At 41.7% G+C, this 21749-nt stretch overlaps 1 protein-coding gene across 3 annotated transcripts in view; it reads right to left on the bottom strand.

Annotated features, from left to right (window-relative positions):
• The window catches only part of svila (supervillin a), a 64750-nt gene extending 43674 nt beyond the window's left edge, over positions 1-21076 (bottom strand). Inside the window, exon 1 of one of the 3 annotated variants that reach the window (XM_062379487.1) lies at positions 21016-21076. Coding sequence is in view for 2 of the 3 variants with exons in the window: in XM_062379485.1 (XP_062235469.1) it covers positions 208-265 (58 nt within the window). In the remaining variant the exon portion in view is untranslated. Of the gene's footprint in view, positions 1-207; positions 721-21015 lie in introns of those variants that run through there. The other 2 variants (XM_062379485.1, XM_062379486.1) reach the window with 2 other exon arrangements.
• Between the last annotated feature and the right edge of the window lie 673 nt (positions 21077-21749).

The following is a 21749-nucleotide window of genomic DNA, read 5'->3' as shown; positions in this document are numbered from 1 at the left end:
ACAGCTGCAGTGCAAGGACAGCTGAGTGGAGAGCAGGGCAGTGAGCACAGAGGAAGGGAGTCTGCAGTTTGTTGCTTGCCAACTTTCAACAGCTCAGATTCCCCACATCCACAGCCAGTCCCCCAGTAACCTGTCCACAAGCCTCCAGTCCCTGTTTCAAATCTCAGCTCTGCACTGAGCCCCAGAGCCCGAGAGTCGCTGCCTTACCTTGGCCGCAAAACTTGACATGAGTCAGGTAATTCGAGATCCACGGGTTCCGATACATTTTGGCAACAGCGTGAGGGAGAAGAGGGTAAGAAAGAGAAAGGGATGAAAAGAGGCTAGAAAGAGGGGCAGCTGCTTAAAAGGTGATGCAGCTACAAAGACACTGTGTCACTGCTTCAGGACAGAGAGAGAGGAGGGAGTCAGGTAGTGAGGCAGAGGAGGGAGGGAGAGAGGAAGGGATTGAGAAAGAGAAGTCCCAGCCGCAGTGTCGGCACAAGTAGAGGTGGTCCTGGTAGACAAGCAGGAGAGTGGTGAAGCTGTGGCTGCAGCTCTGCCCCCTTCTCCGGTCCACTCCTCCGCTCTGGTTCCTCCCGCTAACCACTGAGCCTTAGCCAGCGGCCACTACAACAAACCTGCAGGGCTTAAAGCTGCTCTGACTAAGCTCATTAGCCAAGGCAAGCAAATTAGGCCCCATCCTCAGTATGCAGATTGGAGCAAAGTGTCCTGCTGCATGCTGCAGAATGAGCCTGCCAGGCACAGAGAAGAGGGAAGGGAGACAGAATAGTTCTAGTGTCCCAGGACAGTGCTGCCTTCCCTTGGCTCACACAGTCGAGTGGGGAGCCAGAGAAAGTGTCGTGGAGCGTCAGAGAGAAGTGGGGGGAGAAAAGCGTGCAGGCTGAGTGGATGGGAGGGGAAATAAAGGGAGCAAGGGCAGAACAGAAAGTTAAAATCCCTCTCTCAGCCAGATGAGAAATTCCAGTCATCTCTCAGCAGGGACAAAATAAAAGGATCAGCATGCGCAGAGAGAAGGGAGGAGGGAGGGAGGGAGGGAGGGGGAGGGACAAGGCGAAGGTAAGAAAGATACAGTCAAACAAAATCAGTGACCATGCAGTCAATAAGGGGGGACAGGGAGAATGTGAGCGTCGCTGAGGCCAATCGGGTTTGGATTCTGCTGAGAAGGGAAATGCAAAACACTTTGGTTCTCCCATGAACAGCTGAAAAGAGGCGCAAGGGTGAGTAAAATAGGTCGCCTGGAAACCTGCCCAATCAGAGAGCTCATGTTTATTCGCTCTTGCAGATGGGTCTGCCCCCCCCCCCCCCTTCATTCAGACTGAAACAGGTCGGGCCAGTCGCAGCCATTTATCTAAAACAGGGCAGGGTTTGCTTCGATGACTGACAGCGCAGTGGCCCTGAAGCATTTTCGTTAATAACCAGGATGGCTGCTGCTGATATGGAGACGTTTGTTCAATCTGCTATTGCGACATTATTAGATGAGGTGGATGCTTTTTCCGCTAGTCACCAAAAACCCATGAACACAAACCAACATCTGTTTTTTGTCTGCGAATGGGTTCAATTGGCATCCCACTCATGGGTTAAAAATGACTCTGCAGTGGACACAGGTATTTATTGGCTTCAGGTCCAATGGGCAGATACACAACATTATAACGCACATAGAACTTCCAGGCGTTTGCGTGTAGATAATAGAGTTTTGTCTTTGGGCTGCAACGTCGAGCGAAACTCACCAGAAACACAAAAGGGTAACTCCTCTTATGGCAATGGAAAGGAGTCACTGGTCTTTCTGTATAGGGTTTACCCTTGTTTAAGAAAAATGCGTATACTCACTCATTATGGTGTAAAAGAGTTATAAAAGAAAATGCAGGTTAAGTCTGTCAAGTAATTTTTCAATGATCTGCCCATTGTCAAACATTTCTTTGCTCTGATTGGTTGTCTTTCCATTTGCATCCAGAGGGCTTCTGGTCTGCGACTGTTGAAAATGCCAATTGGAAATCAAAAATGACCTGAGAGGTTTCTAACCCAATAACAGGTTTAAAATAGTGTTTTTTTTCAACAATCCCATAATTTTCCTTTTAACACACTCGATCAAGTGTTTGTGTGTCTCAGAGCACCGATAAACCGATATTGCCTGTGAGTCATGGTGTGTATAAACCCCTTTGTGCTTGATTGTTCTATGGGCCAATGGCAAGAATGAAACAAAGGCACATGCACACGCATGCACGCACCTAACCTATACGTCAAAGTGACGATGACGTGCTTATCATTGTAGTGAGAGGGCACTGCAGAGAGGCTGGAGCAGAGCCCAACCCTCTGCTGGGAAAACACTGAGCAGTATCTTATCTCCCTGCAGCACACAGAGCTAAACTGTCGCCACCTATAACCCGCAGGTGTCAACATAAAGCAGATCTATGGATGGAAGTGGTAGAAAATGCTAATTTCTCAACTGGGTGACTGTGGATTGGCAGGAGAAGCGATTGGAGCCTGCTGCCTTTTTCCAGAATATGTGATTCTCAGTGGAGTTTTTCTAAACTTTCTCTAAATCTAAGCCAGGTTGTTGAGCCGTTTCAGAAGCACCAACACAGAACAGGCTTATCACATCATAACAGTTGTCAAATCACATAAATCTGTCCAGCCTCACCATCCAGGTCGGCACAGGTGTGTCAAGACTCAGCCCCGGCTGAAAGACTGGGGTGTGTAAGCTTTAGAGGTGGCATGTCTTTGGATCCTTCTCGGAGATGAGCTCATCAGGCTCATGCGTGGGAACTGCAAGCGCGCACACACTCACACACACACACAAACACACACACATCACAAACCTGCCAATTCACACCGGGGATGAGGGAATGGGAAGAGCAGAACCTGCAACCAACATTTACCTGTTTTTTCCAACACTAGCCTGGAGGGTTTAACAGACTACTTCCAGACTGACAGCTGATGATTCATAATGTATTTAAATAAAAAACCTTTACTAAAAAAATCTGAGGAAATATGTGAGATAACAGAGCCAGACCATTTGAATTTCACTTGCTTTCTCCGTTCAACTTTCATCTCGCACCTGGAGTATTGGTCATAAACTCAGTCTCCTCCATGTTTGTGTAGAGGATGTGGGCCTAGATACAAAGTTAAAGTACACGTCAAAATACTTTTTCTTTCTGGGCAAAAATTTACAAACACTCCTCACTATACTTGCACAATGCATGAGCATTAAATTGTTATGTAATGAATCTTTGTTATATGGCCCTATATGTGTTACTGATGGAAGTACATAACTGACTATTTACAGTCTGCATACTAGTTTCAAGTATCTCTAATATTTCAGCTGTTGGGTGCCACAGTGCTTACAGGCGACCTGTTTACAATACTTAACAGGACCAACACTTCTATTCTATTGAGGGCGTTCACCTCAACTGACTTTCCACTGCTCTTGGCGTGAGCGAGCAAACCGAGGATTTTGATTAAACACAAACCAAAACAGGTTTTACTCTCCAAGCTGTTATCACCTCTGAACCTACCACATCCAACCTCTGGCACTCGGCATACATTTAATATGTTTCTTTGACTCTTCTGCTACAGGGATGACCTCACACCTACACAACCACCAGAAAGTTACTACCCTGTTATTAGCAATGAGGTGTCTTTACTGCCAAGAATGGGCAAGATCTCACAAGTCGCTGTAAGTATGCAACACTACACTTGTCCTTTAATCTTTGCGCTGATTCATCCCCTGGGACATGAAGAATCCATTTAAACAAACATGCATGCACAAGTTATTCCGCATTATGAGATAATAAGTTACCATTCTGCAGCAGATATGAGGCATCTGAGCATGTTTATTATTACATGTACTATTAAAGCTAATTTGGAGTAAAATGAACTACACATCAACCATGGGGAACAACAGCACAGTGTGCACTTGAAGAGAGTCCGTGATAAAGCTATTAAAAGACTTAAATGGTGTTACTCTATATTTAGACACGTCACCTTCTTCAAAGAATCAGAAGGGAAACATCTACAGTTGGTGTGTATGCAATCACATGAGTTGAAATGTTGATTGAATTAACATGTAATAATCAAAATGTTAATCACTATGTCATTACTGGTAGGTGTACGGTGAGAAAGCAACTTCAGGATGTTGATATTCAACAGTAAGAGTGAGGCAGATCGTGTTTAACATCATAATAACAGAGACACACCTCTCCACCAATCATCCTCCCAGATGTTCGCTCAGCTACACAATCAGAGCGGCTGCTATTTCAGCCTGGACAAGCTCACATGTGCATCCAGTCAGTGGGTCATTATTAGATAAACTATTCGTATCCGTGTTTGCACTTAAAATGACCTCCAGCGCACAGAGGCATCCTGACAGGTCTGCTCGTGGAGACGTCCTTAATGGCTGCTTCACCTTCACGGTCAGACAATCTTTGAGAGGAGAGCAAACGCTGAGCGAGGAGGGAGAGAAATAAGTTTTAGCAAATGCTGGTCTCCTGCTCGGGGCTCTTTCACAGCTCTCTCAGAAATAGAGTCCAGATTTATGGCGTCCCCTAGGAAAGATATTTGTCTTTCCTGGCGAGAGAGAGGCAGAGAGATACAGTGCGCACAGCTTTTCCGTCTCTGCAGACGCATAGCAGAGCCTGAGCCTCTGCAGCGTGACCATAAATTCAGAGTATGAAAGGTAAGGATATTCATATGCACACATAGAGTTGGGGAGGGATTCACAGGCTGAAAATTAATTTGGAATGTTGTCTGATGTCCTTTGCAAGGTATGATGGGATATCAGTAGGAAGTAGACATATTGTTCTTTGTGCCCTTTGACCTTCTGAGAGAGGGTGAAGAAAACAAGTCAAGTCAGTCACTTGACTATGGAGTTAATGCTTTGAACCATAGACTGATGGAGGACGCGTCTTCACTTTCTCCCACTATCCAGGAAGGAAGCTTAAATATCCCAGATAAGATCTCTGCCATCTATGCACATTTGGAGCCATAGTTTGTGCAAAAACGATCTGGAGAAGAAGCGAGGTTCCATTTATACAGTGAGTCTCAACTGTCAATCATAACATTACCGTGTTGTGATAGAATCAAATAACTAATTCAAACCAAACTTATTGGGAAGTTTCTAAAAAAACTAAAGATTGTATAAATACTTAAGCAGGTGGCATATACTGCAGCCTAAGATAAATTAACTCCATACTTAACTAAGTGACATGTAGGTGTCTTTATCCTCCTCTACTTCCTTGACTTATACAATCGACTGCCAAAGAAGATATATTAACAGGAGAGACAGTAAACTTTGAGAGTTTTATCTCCCCACAGCCATCCATACATCACTGGAGTGCTGTTATTTTTATGACTTGATTATCTATTCCATTCATTAATATTACACATTTATGAGCAGTTTAAAGGGAATGCACCATTTCAACATACAATCTTATATTCCATGATATTTACATTGAATCTTGAATAATGCATGTCAGTCGCAAAACTATCCAATTAATGAGTCAACCAGACCATCTCCACCCTCCTCCTCCTCTCCACCTGCAGACAGTGAATCACAGCATTGAGGGAGGGATGAGGACAGAGGACAGATACTGACTCATGTCTGTGTTCTCTCTGAACTTTACCCAGGAATATTATTTTACTGATATTTTAGATTTGTTTCCATTTAAATAATGAGAATATATAGTGATTGTTTCGAATAACACAATGCTCTGACACAACTGCTAGCAGCTAGAACCCATCTGTGCCCTTTGAAACTTCGGAAAAAACTGACTTCACTGTTACTATAACAGCCATACTCTGCATTTATGGAGCATGGATGACTCTTTTCAGCTTCAACAGTTATGTCCAGCTTAATGATTTAATGACAAACAAATGTATCAAATTCCGGGATATTCTGTTGTCTTACAACTGCCAATGAAAAAGAGAAGGGATATAAATAAGAAGTGGAAATTTATTGAATAAAGCTTGCTAAATCAAAACATATCAAGTGGCCATTTTCAATTTTCTTCGAGCCAATATTCCTTCCAATAAAGTGTACACCTAAATATCACAGAGCATCTACCTTCAGTGGCCCCCTGATCCCTGCAGGGCCCCTTAGGTCAGATATGACAGACCTCAAACTTCCACACACACTCCTGCACAAGAGATTTGAACCTCATTATCACCATCTTGCCGTAGCTGCTTCAAGTCTTTGGAACGTACCAGTCGCTCTGAAAATAGACACGGCAAGACAACGCTGACCTTCTCTGGCCTTTGTACACAGATCAGCGTGGTTTTCCAAAACAAAAACAGATAAGGTGCTAAGTAGGAGATTCAAAGACTCCAAGTGGACTCCTCAAAGAGGTTCAGCGCTGTGTGCCTCTCAGCCAATCACAGAGCTGGTGATTAATCAACAATCATCGCCACTATCCTTTGTGTAAAAAGAAAAAACCTCTACTGAGGCAGTTCTTAAAAACACATTTGTTCTTGTTTAAATGCTGGATGGTGAAAAATAGCGGCTCTACAAAAACAAACCTTGGCGCTGACATTTGCTTGCTATTACCATTTTCTTTCTGCTGTTAAACCTCTTCAAAATTCCTGAGAACAACTGAAATCACGCGGTCCACTTTTGTCCCATTATCCATGGGTATAAGAAGAACACCAAACAACAAAACAGATCCAAAAATGCAGGATACAAGGCCAGAAACCATTTGTCACACTGACTTTTCTTTTTCCCAGTCCCTGAATGGGAAGTGGACTGCACACTTTCCAAAACCATAACTGCAATCATGATTCATTTGTAATCATATGAGCCAATATAGCACCATCTGTTCCTCTGTGATGATCTGATCCTTGAGGCATGTGATGCACCTGAAATGCAGAAACACGTCTACACTATCTGATTCAAACAAGGACCCGGGGGAAAGATCTATTCTTAAGTTAACATTCGCACATATAGAGCCCACAGCTGTGTGATGCACACACACACAGAGCACATCTGGTCAGTAGAGAAAGCTACACAACCCAACATTCTTCATGGCTCCCGTTTGCCAGAGTATTTGCCTCCATCCCCTGGAGCAGGACACTTTCCCAACAACTGTCATCCTGCAGGACTACCGGTGAGACACTGAGTGGAAAGCTTGTGTCTCTCATTCCCTCCCGGAGTAGACGCAGTGTGAGTGGAGCCAGCTGAGCGGAGGCTGCCATTGGTGAGCTCAACCAAATGTAGATGCAATAATCAGTGCCTGGCAGGATGCACCTATTTCCAGAGTAAGAGCTGGGGAGTGAGACACGATATCCGTAGTGCAGCTCTGATATTCATTACTTCATTAATTCATTACACAGTCACTTATCAATGGTTGATAAGTTAATATCATTTGACCCAGCCGAGAAATTGAATACTTGAATAAAGAGAAAGACTTTTTGCTAAATTGCCAACAACAGCAACATTTACTGCTACAATCAGGATTTCTACCTAATTTATAACACTCAGAAGCAGCATCTGTATATTTTTCACAGCATCATAGCCCAATTGGGGGGGCATTCTGGTAGGATTGAGCAGGCTGCAGTGCACACAGTGAACCAGGTAAAGTTGATACAATGTTTCTTTTTAATGAGTTGAAAACAACTCATTAAAAGAAAAAATGGAAAAGTTATGTATTCATCCATATCAGCAATTGTTTTACACAACCACAGCAGGCTTGTTAAGCTTATAACAAACTTTTATAGAGGCTAAAATGTAGGCTGTCTATCTATAGCATGTTTATACTTGAATCTTGAGATTTGCTTGCAATGGTTAAGATTTCAACCATGTCAATTTGTTTGTTTGTCAGCAGGATTTGGCAAAAGTGACAAAATGGATTGCTACAAAACGATCGGAGATGACAAATGTTTAGGAACAGGATTTTCTTTTCAATTTCTTGAATTCTGGTTAATCTTGTATAAAAAGAATCCCAAACCATATGGGGTTAAAGAGCAATTAAATGTTGCATCTTAAATTTACTCATGATAGATACTCATCGGATTAACTCTCTCTAACAAAAGACAATGCTACACGAATCATCCACTTGTAGAGTGGGTGATCCCTGGAACATTTAGCATTAGCCTGTGTCTCAGCTAGAATCTTTAAAAAGTCGAATGGAAATGGCGTCTTCAACCAACTTGCGGGTTAGCTGAATTAGTTTGATGATGAAATCTGGCAGTTAGAAAAGGCAGTGGTTAGCAGCTTGATTGAGAGAGTGCAACGAATTTCAATGCTACATCTGCCACCATTATAACTGTCAACTGCCGCAAAGAATAATTTGTGACCAACAACAATTATTAACTGGGATTGGATCCAGACCCCTTGTGACTCTCAAAGGAAAAGACAATTAAAAATGCTATTTTCTTTTGTCCACAGTAACATCCCATTCAATATCGTAATAGCTGCTCCAGAGTCTGTCAACAAGTCATCAGTGAACAGTCAGTAAAGTCTCACACTCACCAGAGTTGGTCTGTCCTCTCTCATTACCTGTCCTTGAGAGAAAATGGCTTCAAAGTCCAACCAGACAAAAAGACAAATCTAAATGAAGATCCAAAAACTAAGACGTGTTACTTTATATCCTGGTTTTAAAAGCCCCAGCACTGTTTGGAGAAGACTTTGATTGTAATAATGGCGCAAGTACATCACATATGAGTCAAAAGACCCAAGGCATTGGGAAAAAAATATTAATCTAAGTGTAAAGGTATAAACAGTCTTTAAGTAGATAACAACAAATGCTTATATGCATTTGGAAACATTTCCTTAAGCATATGTGCCATTGGCGCATTTGCTGCTCTTTCTGTTCTACTGCACTGCATCTCAGTCACAGCAGCTCATGTCAGAGCTCCAGTCTGAGGTCAACGCCAAGGGCAGAGACCCCAGCTCAAAGTATTACATGCCATTAGGGGCTCATCATTAATCACCACTAATTAGATTTTAAACTGGGACTAGTGGGTTTAAAATAAAGGAAAAGCTGTCATGGAGGGGTAAATATGCACTTAAGACCCACCACGTCGGACCATCAGGAATAAGCCTCCAGGAAGACTTTGAGCGCGACCATGAAGCCGGGAGCAGGTCCCTTCTTATTATTTGTTATATATTGTTCAACCACAGCGCTTATCAACATAGTTTGAGATGAAAAGGTCTGACGAACCCACTGTGCCAGCCCCAAACATTAGGCAGGTACATTAAGCAACATGCCAGTGAATAAAATGGAGCATTTAGCAGTTTCTACACCCTCTCTCAGAAGGTCAAAGGGCACATGGAATAATCTGTCTGCTGCCTACTGATATCCCATCATACCTTGCAAACGACATCAGACAACATTCCCAATGAAGTTTCAGCCTGTGTCTCCCTCCACCTAACTCCCTTTATGTGTGCATATGAATATCTTTACCTTTCTCGCAGGTGTTGGTAATGAACAAAACCGAGCTAAAACGAGACACTAACATGGAGGTGGCTGTTCTGCAGCTCGACACCAGATCGCGATCTAGACGCTTTGGCTTCCCTTTTGTGTAGCAGTCATGTAATGCTTCTTTATATACAGTCTATGGTTGAGTCATAACAACTGAACCTGTATGTATATCAGGTCAACATTGTGTTTACATTGTTCCGCGGCCCCCAAGTGACCAAACAGTTTAAAACAGTGTTTAGGAATGGGAACAGACACAGTGAGCACACTATCACCTGAAATACAGTGACACAAATAAGTTAACATGATATGCATGGTATGAATGACAAAGCCTATATATTGATATAAAGCAAGAAGAATATCTATCACTTTTCCTTACCATGCAGGCAATACCCTTTGGACCTCAGTCCCTAAAGGGAAACAATGAAACTGTCTCTTTAACCTAGAGGCCTAAACAAAAGTCAAATGGGAAACTGAGTTGCTGTGGATGCCCGTCTATGGCAACAGAACAGTAAATAAAAGGTCTTAGGTCAGTGTAAGCCCTATTTAACTTGTCGGCCTGGTGTTTGGTCGACCCGAGCGTTGACAATAGGACGTCCAGGCTAAAATAAGCGTTGCACAGAAGCATGAGACATGTTCAGTCAAGGTGCTTCTATCAGCGGGACCTTAATCCACACACAGGCTTAAGTGATGTTTTTTTGCTGTGAGGGCTGCGGACAAGCTGGGTCTCCCTCAGCAGCAGCACCTGAAAAGTACTTGCTCTCCGTTTTTACAGGTGAATGAGTCCCCAGAGGAAAAGCTCTGAAAGGAAATCAAACACAGCGACCAAAGCTCTTTGAATGATTAGCTGGACCCAGACACAACACAGACGCATCAATAAGGCAATACACCGTGCACTTCCTCTCGACCCTGCTAAGAGATTAGTTGCTGTGGATCTAAATCAACCAAATCACAGCGTTCGTTTCCCTGACGCACTGCAGTGTGACACCAGGACGAGCAGGGGAGAAAATTGACACACAGAGTGGCAGTCGGACACCAACAGTGTGTAACAGAAGAGCGCCACAACATCCCCGCTCTACTTAGCCTCGTCCTACACAAGAAATCAGATCAGACCTCAGCCAATTAGGTAACTCTGAACTAGGGCTCGTGTACAGTATATTTGGAGCAGAGGGTAAAAATAAAGACAACTCTCAGGAGTCCCACTTTTCTAAACTCTTCTTCAAGATGAATATTACATTCGATTTGTGTCTTAATAATAAATCGGAAAAATCGGAGTAACTGGAGACGACAGGTAAAATATTATGTGCATTTAAATTCTTGAGTGAAAACTATAATGGACATTAAGATTAAAGACAAGGCTTGTTTTGGTGTGTGTGTGTGTGTGTGTGTGTGGAGGGGGGGTTCAAGAACTACTTGTATTGTTTACAAAGTCACATTATGGGGACTTTTCTTCCTTATGGGGACAAAAGGCTAAGTTCTAATTATGTTTTTAGGTTCGACAAGTAGTAACCATGGTTAAGATTAGAGCACATCTCCAAGAGAGGTCAATGTAATGCCCTCTGAAGTCATAGAGACAGGACTGTGTGTGTTGTTGCCCTGTTAGGCAGCGCTCTATTTCTGTCTATGTGTCCTGACAGAGTGAGAGCAGGTGCAGCACAATGAACAACTGTAGTCTCCTCAGCCAGTCACTCAGCACTGAATGAATCACGCATGGAGGAGCTCAGCAGCACCGAAATCCAAATCTCTCCTCGACCATTCATTTCCTCATTTCACACACAAACAAATAAATACATACTAATACAAGCACGGACATCAAGTGAATCCCTGCCAGTCATGGAATTGGACCAAACTTTAACAAACAACTGATCATACAATAATTTACAGACACAAGGTGAGTTTGCTGGGATTTATCGCTGAGCTGCTTCTAGGAAAAAAGTCAGAATCCAACCTGGACCGGACAGTCTCAGCAGAAAATTTACCAGACTGAAATGAAATCCTTATAACAATGGTATGAATGGATCCGGAAACAAAATACAACAAGCACATTTTATACTTCAAGTGTTTAAAACATTAGGATTCCATGGGCATCAATCGAAAACCATCCAATATTTAATTTCACTGATATAACCATAATAAAGTTAATGTTAAAACAACATTCCAACTCCAAAGTCATTTCCCAATATCTAAATATGTAGTCGGTAGCCAAAACAAAAAGCCACATACCTTCCTAATGGAAGTTATCTTCTCAGAGAGACAATGAGTTTTAGGTTGAAGTTTTCCAGGTGGAGCGCTTGTTAAAAGTTCCCTGCTGGTTCCACAGTCCTGTAGAGGGTCAGAGCTCTGGAGGGTTGTGGGACATGACTACTGAGACATAAAGACTAGAGACTGACAGGGTCCACAGGCCCCACACCTCCCACCCACTTTCTATCTACAACCCCGCTTTAGCACATATGTTGTGGCTAGATCCACAGCAGGCATGAGCCAAAAGGGTGGGTGATAAATTTAGCACGGTGCTTTCCCAGTCAGTCAACGCCAGGCAAGATCAATCAAATGACAAAAGTTATGAGTGGGGGTCAAGAGGCCAGATGGAAGCAGGAAAAGTTATTCTGAGTTTATGATACATGTACCATAACATATAATTACATTGTTACATTTATAGAAAGTCACTCAAAAATGCAGTACTGTATTTGAACTATAGGGCCATAGAAATTCTTCTGATTGAAAAACACATGCGCCTTTTCGCATTATATGGTCAGATGTGAATTAATATTTATTCAATTGTTACAGTTAAAACACACATATTGTCCAAACTGGAAAAGTTTATAAAAAAAATTATATACGTGATGAATCATACTGCAGATAAAATCTAGACTACTTCTGACTATATCTCAAAATCCATCATCCATCAATTAACTAAAAAAGGGGATTTAGGGATATAGCAATTGTGAAAATGAGTTGGAGCCCTAAATGACCAGAAATATAGAAAAATGCTACATTAGAGGTGTTTGCTGAATTTCATTGACTGTAAATTCATCCAAACTAAGAGGCGTCACATTGATTTAGAATTACCCATTTACAAAATAATACATTTAATTACACTTAAACCCTAAAGGCCTTATTATTCGAACTTAATTCCCATGGTCTGTTAATAGAGGCTTTACATTAAATAGTTGTAGCGTCCAAGCCCAAGCATGCCTTTGTGACATTGCTGTTTTGCAATGTCACAAAGGCTTTTCTTCCTGTTGACCCACAGATGATAGGATAATCAATTGTATGTTCATACCTGGATCCTTGAAATGCAACCTGCTTTTCATTGAAGAGACAAGCTGGTGAAACCTTTAAAGGATCCTGGCAACAAGATTTTGAAAGCACTGAATCTCCCTTAAAAATCATTTCTGCCGGTGTCTGGTCTCAAATCAGCAGTCAGGCCAATTATCCCTCCAAAAACTACAGAGCTTTTGAGCCAATTGCAGAGATAGAACTTTGCATTAAAGTTGTTTGGTTTCTTATTTTGTGTCAATCAAACCACTAGATGTTGAACTATTTCACAGGATAAGTGACAACTCTGACATGCAGGTGGCACTACAGCAATGAAACATTCAGGATATTATTCATATCAGGGGCTATAAAGGGGCCAGAAATTACACAAAAGAGCCAGTTATATGTCTAACATCTATGCACAATTCCGTAAGGTGCACACTTAAGTTATTACTGTTAACTCTATAGCCTGAAGCAATGCCACAACATCAATTAATTTATCTTGAAAACTGTTCTTTTATCTAGCAAATTGTGTACTTACAAAATAAAAAAAATGGAAACCTAAAAAGCATTAAGTTAGATTAGATTTTCATCTGGGGCCAATCCCCCCCCCAGCACAGCAAGAAAAGCGAGGGGCATCATTTGAGTCATTAGACTTCATCTTCTTCCCACGATGTATGCTTGTAGAAAATTGCATGGCAATCCACAACAACAGTTGATGAGACATTTCCTTGTGGACTGACTGATCAACCCACCGAATGACATCATCATGAAAAAGAAAACCAGATGACAGGCTCAGTCAGGCCTGTGGCAGGAGGGTACCATGTCATCGCAGACATCAGACAAAGACGCCATCCTAACGACGCATCATCTCGCTATCAGAGTCGGGGTTGGAGTTAGAGTTCAGCAGGTATAACGTGAACATACCTGTTGTAAAACCGTCATTCAGCCTCTCACGCCAAAACAAACCTCTTATTCATCCTGCTGATTCAACATGTGAGGTTCAAAAGCAAAGTGACGGACAACACTTGATAGATGGAGAGGAAGGAAGGGAATCTAACACACAAAGACCCAACGATAAGGACAGGGCTCTGATTCAGCTGGCCAATGAAGAAAGGAAACACTGGGCGAAGGAGAGGACACACTGACGCTGCCAGTCTCATGAAAGAGGGGAGTGGGGGAGTCATTAAAGACAGGTCTATGGAATCTATGCAATCCATGGGCTACATGGAATCTATGGGCTACAGAATACGTGGAGTAACTACTGTAGCATGTACTTACTATCATGAGGGACTATCATTCACTTTGCATTAGAGCTTCATGGCAAAGAGCACCATCTAGTGTTGACAAAAAGGTATCACCACAGTGTTTGACAGATTTGAGGAAAATAAAGTGAAAGAAAAGCTGAACCCCTAAAGCTGACTGATGGTTTTTTTCAGCATGTGAAAGCAGCTCTGGGTCTGAGGCCGAACCTTGAGACTCTTCAACAGGGCTTTGTACTTTGTGCATTGAAAACGATGCAATTCAGCCATTCCAGAGCTAATAAGAGAAGAGGTTGGTTAGTTATTCTAAGGCCAGCAGAAATTTTGTTTAAAGCCAATGTGATTTCAATTGAGCCCCTTGTTAGGCAAGAGCTGAATGCTGATTGCCAGCAGGCCCCAACCACACTGAACCGTCAGCACAACACAGACGACTGAGGGCAAAAGAACTTGCCTCCTGTTTTTCCATAAACAGTTGCAGGGAGACCACAACAATGTCCTGGGATGCAGAAAAACTGGAAATATGTGTACTATAAAACCCTCCCCCTCCTTGGCCGGCTCGCTTTGAAGATTGTCAGACGTGCAGGCAAACTCACAGTCAGCAGCTTTGGATAAAGGAGTATTCTGTCAATGCAGAGCGGCCACAACAAAAAAGACATGCATGGGTAACTGCGGACACATGCAGGGCAGACCGGGCCAGACTGGGCCTGTTCAGCCCTGAACTCATCCAGCAGCATGGGACACCATTCACACAGATCAGGAAACACCACTGCCAATTAAAGTGAGACACAAGTCAGTGTCTTAAAAGTTGAAAAGTCTACATTTAAAATGCTGTGAGAAGAGATTACACAAGGGAAAAGGAAAAAGAACAGGCTGAATGGCTTATTTAAAACAAATCCATGTCATCTTTGCTATTGTTGTCTTACAAGTTTGATAGTTACAGTCGACTAAAGTATATAATGTTCATACAAATGTTTATGCTTTGGAAAAATATCCAATTCACCATAAGTAAACAAAGGGGTGTTGAAAACATCCACAATCTGATTTTCAAATGAATCGTACTTATCGTGATGTTTTTTGCCACCTACTAATACTCAGTCTATCCAATATAAAAATAATCCAATGTGCCCTGGCAGCATGGCGGCTAACTGGACGTCAGTAGTGTGGCAGTGGTTTGGCTATGCATGCTGCGATATTTCTACAAGATATTTCTCAGTCGGGCAACAGTTAACACTTTCAGAGGTCACAAAACAAACATATTCAACCACCTTAAAAGGAAGCATCCAGAGGAACAAGCCGAGGGCGTTTCATTCAGGTTGGTACAACCCGACTCACCAGGCCATAAGACTTTAAACCCCTCTCCGTGACATATTTGCATAATTGCACTATTGTTGTTTTATTTTCTATTTTAAATTTTGATATTCTATTTTATACTATTTCTATTTTATTTTATAGGTTGTAATTACTTGAGCATTGCTAGAAGAGAGCCTGAGACTCAAGCATTTCACTGCCAGCGACTGCTTAATGTTATTGTTGTGCATTTGACAATAAAAATCTTGAATCTTGAATCTCACTGAAAATTACTAAAAAAGTATCTTCTATTGCAGATTTACTATCATCTATACTTCCCCCAATAGGAAATTAAAGAACTGCTAAACAACTTAGCTAAAATGCTGATCAATTATGAGCATACCCTCTTTTATGTTCTTTCTGTTCCATTTTGTTTTCTTAGTGCTCAGGAATAGATTCTTCAAGCTGTGTTGCTTTTCATGCTTTTAAAAAAAATGTAAAAGTGTAGAATAGTAGCCACTCAATTTTCGCATTGCCACATGAGGAAACTTAGTTTTCATCAACTTGCAATGTGTTTACCTTCATTACATGGACACTGATGTGAAAAGTCAACTGCTCATTAATGTCAAACAATACAACTCTATGTTTTGTTTATAAGAAGCAATAAAACCAAGTATTTAGCTACTTGTTTGGCTTCATACTAATATCTACCAAGTCTGGACTAGTATTTTAAATTGTGTTCCAGAACCTCAAATTTGTGTGGGCCTTCTAATTAGGAATTTCTCTCTATAAAGTGTTCATTCAATTATCAAGAAGCAAAAAGTGAAAACCTCACCTTATTTCCACTCTTTCAGTCTCATCAGTGCCAAAGTTGATTCAACCAAGCTGTTTACTGCCAACTACAGGGTAAGCATCCAGATGTGCAGACTGCTTTTGATCAAAGCTAAACTCCCTCTTGCTAAGTGCTCTACAAACTCCGGTGTGCACCTCTGATCCTGCGCACATCTGGACCACACACACAAGAGACAGGAGCTCAGCACAGTTTGCCCATGAGAACCTTTTAGTGCAGCGGCACAAGATTTCAAGGTGTCAGTCAGTTGCCACAAATAGACACTGCAAGAGCAGATAAGAGCTTCAAAGCGGGCAAAGAAAGAGGTCAGAGGTCAAACGGAGCATGAGTGTGATCAAAGCACAGTCTCAGAAATCAAGAGTGAAGAGAGAACATGAGAAGAAATAAGACAAAAGATACATCTTCCTCCAAACTGAAGCTGCACTTATATTGCAAGAACCTTATCTTTACAGCACCCAGCGATGACAGCTCCATCTTCTCTGCTCCCTCCATCCCATTCCCCCTCCACCATCCAACCCCTGCCATGACCTACATGTCAACTCAACGTAAGAAAATTGGCATTACACAAAGCAGACCCCCTTTCTAACCAAATCACCCAGGCCCACGGCAGATGGATCGGCTTTCAAAGTGGATTAATGAGCAGATATGTCCAGCAATGGGAGCAACCCTACAGCCGAAGTAAGACAAATGAGATTGAGTATTAGATGAAGGAATAAAATTAAAGTGAGCAGTTGTCTGTACCTTTCATTGCGCCCTTGACTCCGGTTGTTATTTGTAGAACAGATTATCCCCAGTAGAAGCAGGAAGAAAGTAGAGATAGCATGGACATAGAAAACAAGGAAGCAGGCAGAAAGAGTGAGACTGCCAGAGGGTAGGGTTTGGAAGGACTATCACATTAAGCAACTGACGGATCACTAGCCACTAAACCACAGGGTGGGCTTGGCGGTAACATCAGTGTTGGCCCATTGAGGCAGCAACAGGCACAGTTAGAGAGTCAGCTTGGCATGTTGGAGTGGGTCGCCAAGAGACCAGACGTGCACCTGGACTGTTTCTGACAGCACCAACGGACATTGTGATGGAGATGAAAAGAAATGGGAAGCTGTCCTAATGAGGTCCGGCGAGGAATGAGTCACCCAGCAGGGATAGAAATGGGAGGAATCCCTTTTTATTTCCTCCGGCGGCCCTGATGAGTCGAACAGAGGGACAGTAGAACAGAAAAAAAATCTTTCGGACATGGCTGAAGACCAACGGCCATAACGGACAAAAACAAATGAGACAAACATGATTCCAGTTCCTGCAGGAGATAAGTCGGTGTCCTCCATCACGGTCTCTGACAGTTTAGCTGTTTTCTGACATGACCTTTCAGTTTGCCTTTAAAACATGCGCAATGCAGCGGGGGTGTTCTGCACATCAGCATTCACAACAGCAGCTAATCCTTGCATTATTAGGACATATGTTACATTAACTGATTTGGTGTTGTGACATAATTTACTTGAAAGTACAATGATTAGAAGACTTTCTTTAAAAATGTTTGAAAATTAATCAGTAAAGTATTAAACTTTACTACAACTAAAATGCATATATGAAGGGTGATTTTATGCCAGTAATCAATATCTTGAAAGCTAAACCTCTGTACTAAACAGAGTTCAGGGTTTTATCAACATGGGAGAACTCATAAAAGTGCATTTAGACACCAGGAAACTGAAGCTCTCTGCTGAATAATCTAATTCAAACTTGTAGCTCCTGAAGGCAGCACGACTCACTGCATCTTTTTAAAGATTGAGGAGTAATTTACGAAAAACACATTAACACTAATCTAAAATATTATCCAAATATCAAGAGTAGATGAACTGGGTAGGAATCCCCATTGCTGTGTCCATGAGATTGTGGATGTAATTAATGCCACAAAAATAATGTTTTTTTGTGAAATGTGGTCTATTCTTGATAAGACTGTTGGATGTCTTTACGAGGCTGCAGTACTCCAACAGTGATATTTATCTTCGTGGGGTGGACGGAGGCAAAGTCATGCTGGGGACCACTAAATAAGATTGGTCAGATGACCCAACATTAGTTAGGTGTTTCCCTTACACTGATTTCTTTGTGATCCTCTGTAAAAAAAAGTCACAGGATGACATATGAAACCTAAATAACCCTTACTGGCCACATGTGGAACCAAACACACCAAAATGAGTCCAACTGTTTAGAGCACTTAGGTCAAGTGTTTATTGTGAAGGAAAAAATGCAACTGAGCAGTTTACAGCCTCAGCGAGATTAAGCTGAGCTCTGGTCCCAAGTGGGGAGAGACTCGAGGTAAGCCAATGTGGAACAGGCTCAATAAACGCGAAGAAAAACAACTAATTAGAACACATTTAAATACATTTTCTTTGGCTTGGAGAGTTTAACTATTTATTTACTATCAGCTTTATGAGTCCCTGTGATAGGAAAATATTTAACTGATTAATTAAGATGAAAAATTGGTATCACTGATGTAATGAGGAGTATTAAGAAGCTGTGTGATGATGTATGAATGTTGATTAACACAGGTACACATAGAAACATGTGTACAAACCTCCTCCCATCCCAGGCATCCTGTGCAAATGCTTTCCTGTAAAAGGCAAACTGCTCCAACGTGTCAATAGACCAGAGACTATGATGAGCAGCACCAGGTGCAGGTGAATGTCACATTCGTCAGTCACCTCAGCACGTCGGCCAGGCAAACTTCAACACTTCATGATGACTCCTCTTCAAGTCATCACCTACGACTGATCGGTGCTAACTGGCTTGTCGAGCGGGGCTTACAAACACAACCTGGAATCATCTGAAAACATCCAATATTGTGACCTCACACGCTCCGATACATCAACTTCTCCTGTTCCATCAGACATGGGTCAAACGTTTTTTTATCGGATGATTAAGCCCATGTGGAGAACCAGATGAGAGCGTTTCCGATTCTAACACAGGACCAACTGCATCAAACTGCAAATCAGACATGACTGAGAGATTTGCATTTCAAATATCTGAAATGAAACAACTGACAAATGCAGCCTGTAAGTGCTGCGGTCTTTATGAGTCACCGGTTTTCCACATGAGTCATTCATATCTCCCGATGAATCTCTCACTAACAAGGCAGGGGTCAGTGAAACACACTGTGGATTGGATGACGCAGTGTTTATTTTTGTTGGAGGTGTGTCAGTGTACAGTATGTATGGAGTCAGGGGGGTTAAGGAGTATGATGATGGTTTCACCAAACCATCAGAACGTGTAACAAACATGTCAGCTAATTGTGTAAAGAGCTTGAAAGAGAATTCCTGAATTAACTTTCGTAGTTATGATAAGTTTCACTAACTTAAACAGGTTTTAGATTGGAGAGGGGGGACAAACTGAAGTCAAACAAAAGTGACAATGTTTTTTATTATATTAATGGTAAATAATATATCACTATTACAAAGAAAAAGGTTACACTAAGGTATTTTGAAGAAGTATCTCAACTCAAATTTGGATTTTATATATTATTATACACTGCTTGTACTGACAGATAACTTCAAAACACAGCAGAATCACATTGATTACTTTGTTTTCCTAATCGATCTACTGGGATGTAAAGGGGGCTATATTAATACAAATTATGATGTTGGATTTGTTACAAGTGCAATTGAAAGTCAAACTCAGGACAGAAAGGCAAAAAAGTATTGATCATCTAGTTTGATGATGTTGTTTCTATTTGTAAGAGTAGCAGTTAGTGAAGTAGGAATACATATGTCAATGGGTGGATCAAAGTCCATTAGGGTTTGTATGTAAGCACTCTCAATCAATCGCTGTCACAATTAGGCCACTCAAGCCTGTTTGCGTGTGTGTGTGTGTGTGTTTGTGTGCATGTGGATGTCGGCGTGTGTGTGTGTGTGTACTTGGCAACACACAGCCTATTGTGTCAGCAAAACCGCTGCAGAGGTCTAATCTTTCTAGCATCTTGAGTCATACAACATAAACAGGAAAGTTTGTCCTTAAATGCAAGTGATGGTGATTGATTATAAATAATATAAATTTGCGTTATCAGTAGGAATTATCTACAAAATACAATACATTTAAAAATATTCCTTCTACCTATGATGCACCAGCTGCCGGCTCAGATGTCCCATTACAAATTTGAACTGGCTAATGAGCTTTCCATCACCCAGGTACCACTGCAGACAGGAAAGAATGCAAGTTCGGCCGAGGGCAGGGTTGTTTGTGTGGCTGAGCTCCCCCTCAGCACAAAGTAAGGTGGGGAGAGAACAAACGGACACAGGAGACCAGCCAATAGCCAACAATAAAAAACAAAGAGGCTGCTGGGTCCATTTCCTTCAGTTCATGAAAAACAGTGGAAATACAGATATGCAACCACGATGTTGAGATGCAGCTTGCGTAATGTTGCGCTTTCTCACCATGAGTTTGATGGGGAAAAAAAAAATGTATATCCCATATCTATGTTCCCTGGGTAGAAAATAATCCCTGTAAAACCCAAAAAACTAGTGGTTCCCAACCTTTTGGGCTTGTAAACCCATTAAAAACACAGAGATCAATGTCAAGTTGCCATATAAAAATCTAGGTAAAACTATAATGTCTTTAACACACACCAAACAAGAAGCGGTTACCATGGTGATGAGTGTAAAGTTTGGCTTTTTCTGCAGAGCCAGGGTCTGTTGTTGATTCACCTCATCATAGCTACACATAGTGTCATTGACAAAGAAAAACAGAGAAGGGCCAGCTCACATCCCTAGGAAAGGAGGATATAGGGTGTGTGCGTCGTCCATGCAAGGTATACGTGTCTCTTTTCCCCCTATGATCACAAGGACATACAGTATGTTGGCTGCGGGTGATGGGTCATTCTTTCTGTCTCGTGAAACCTTCGGACAATCTAACAGAGGAATCTGAGTTTATCAGAGGAACCAATTGACTCAGATGATGTACTTACAAAATGACCATGGAAACAGAAGAGGTCCGTTCTTCTTCCGGTGTCCAGCTCCTGAACTTCACCAGGTCCTGAAAACAAATCATTAACTTAGTCACCAGAGTGTGTTGGGAAGTTTCACATAATTCACAGCTTTAGTTTTCTTTTCCTTAAATTGACACCAGCCCACTTGTATATTTTCTTAAATGCTTGAAATTAACACATCACCAATAATTGAACTGCCTGCATTGAACAAGGAGTTTGTTAGACAGCAATTGACATAAATCTATATTCAATTATTTCCAATATCAAAGGTGAAAGTATGTGGTTAATGCAAAATATAAACTGCAGGGCTGGATGCTCATTACATTCCATTTAAGCAATTCAAAGTGAGGCAACTAAAACACTTAATCTGCCACAATAGAGCATTGTTTCTGTGACCCACATGGGCCTTCCCAGCCTACACATAACTATGGTCAGTGAGAAAACCCAGTAGCTCTGCAGCTCATTAATGACTAGAATGTGTCTCAAATGGCCTCAGGAACTAGAGATAGGTGATATGGCCATATATATCCTGACATTTACACATATTTCTGCTGTTTAAACACCGTTTATCCTAGGGCTGAACGATTTTGGGAAATAATCTAATATGCGATTTTTTTCTCCCCAAAAAAACATAATGAATGATTTAAATATGACCAACACAATATTAGATACATTTACTGTACAATATTCTTTCCCACATTTTTATTTAACTG

Source organism: Platichthys flesus, chromosome 21 (genome assembly GCF_949316205.1).
Source record: "Platichthys flesus chromosome 21, fPlaFle2.1, whole genome shotgun sequence".
NCBI lineage: Eukaryota > Metazoa > Chordata > Actinopteri > Pleuronectiformes > Pleuronectidae > Platichthys > Platichthys flesus.
This window is presented reverse-complemented; position numbering and strand designations above follow the sequence as displayed.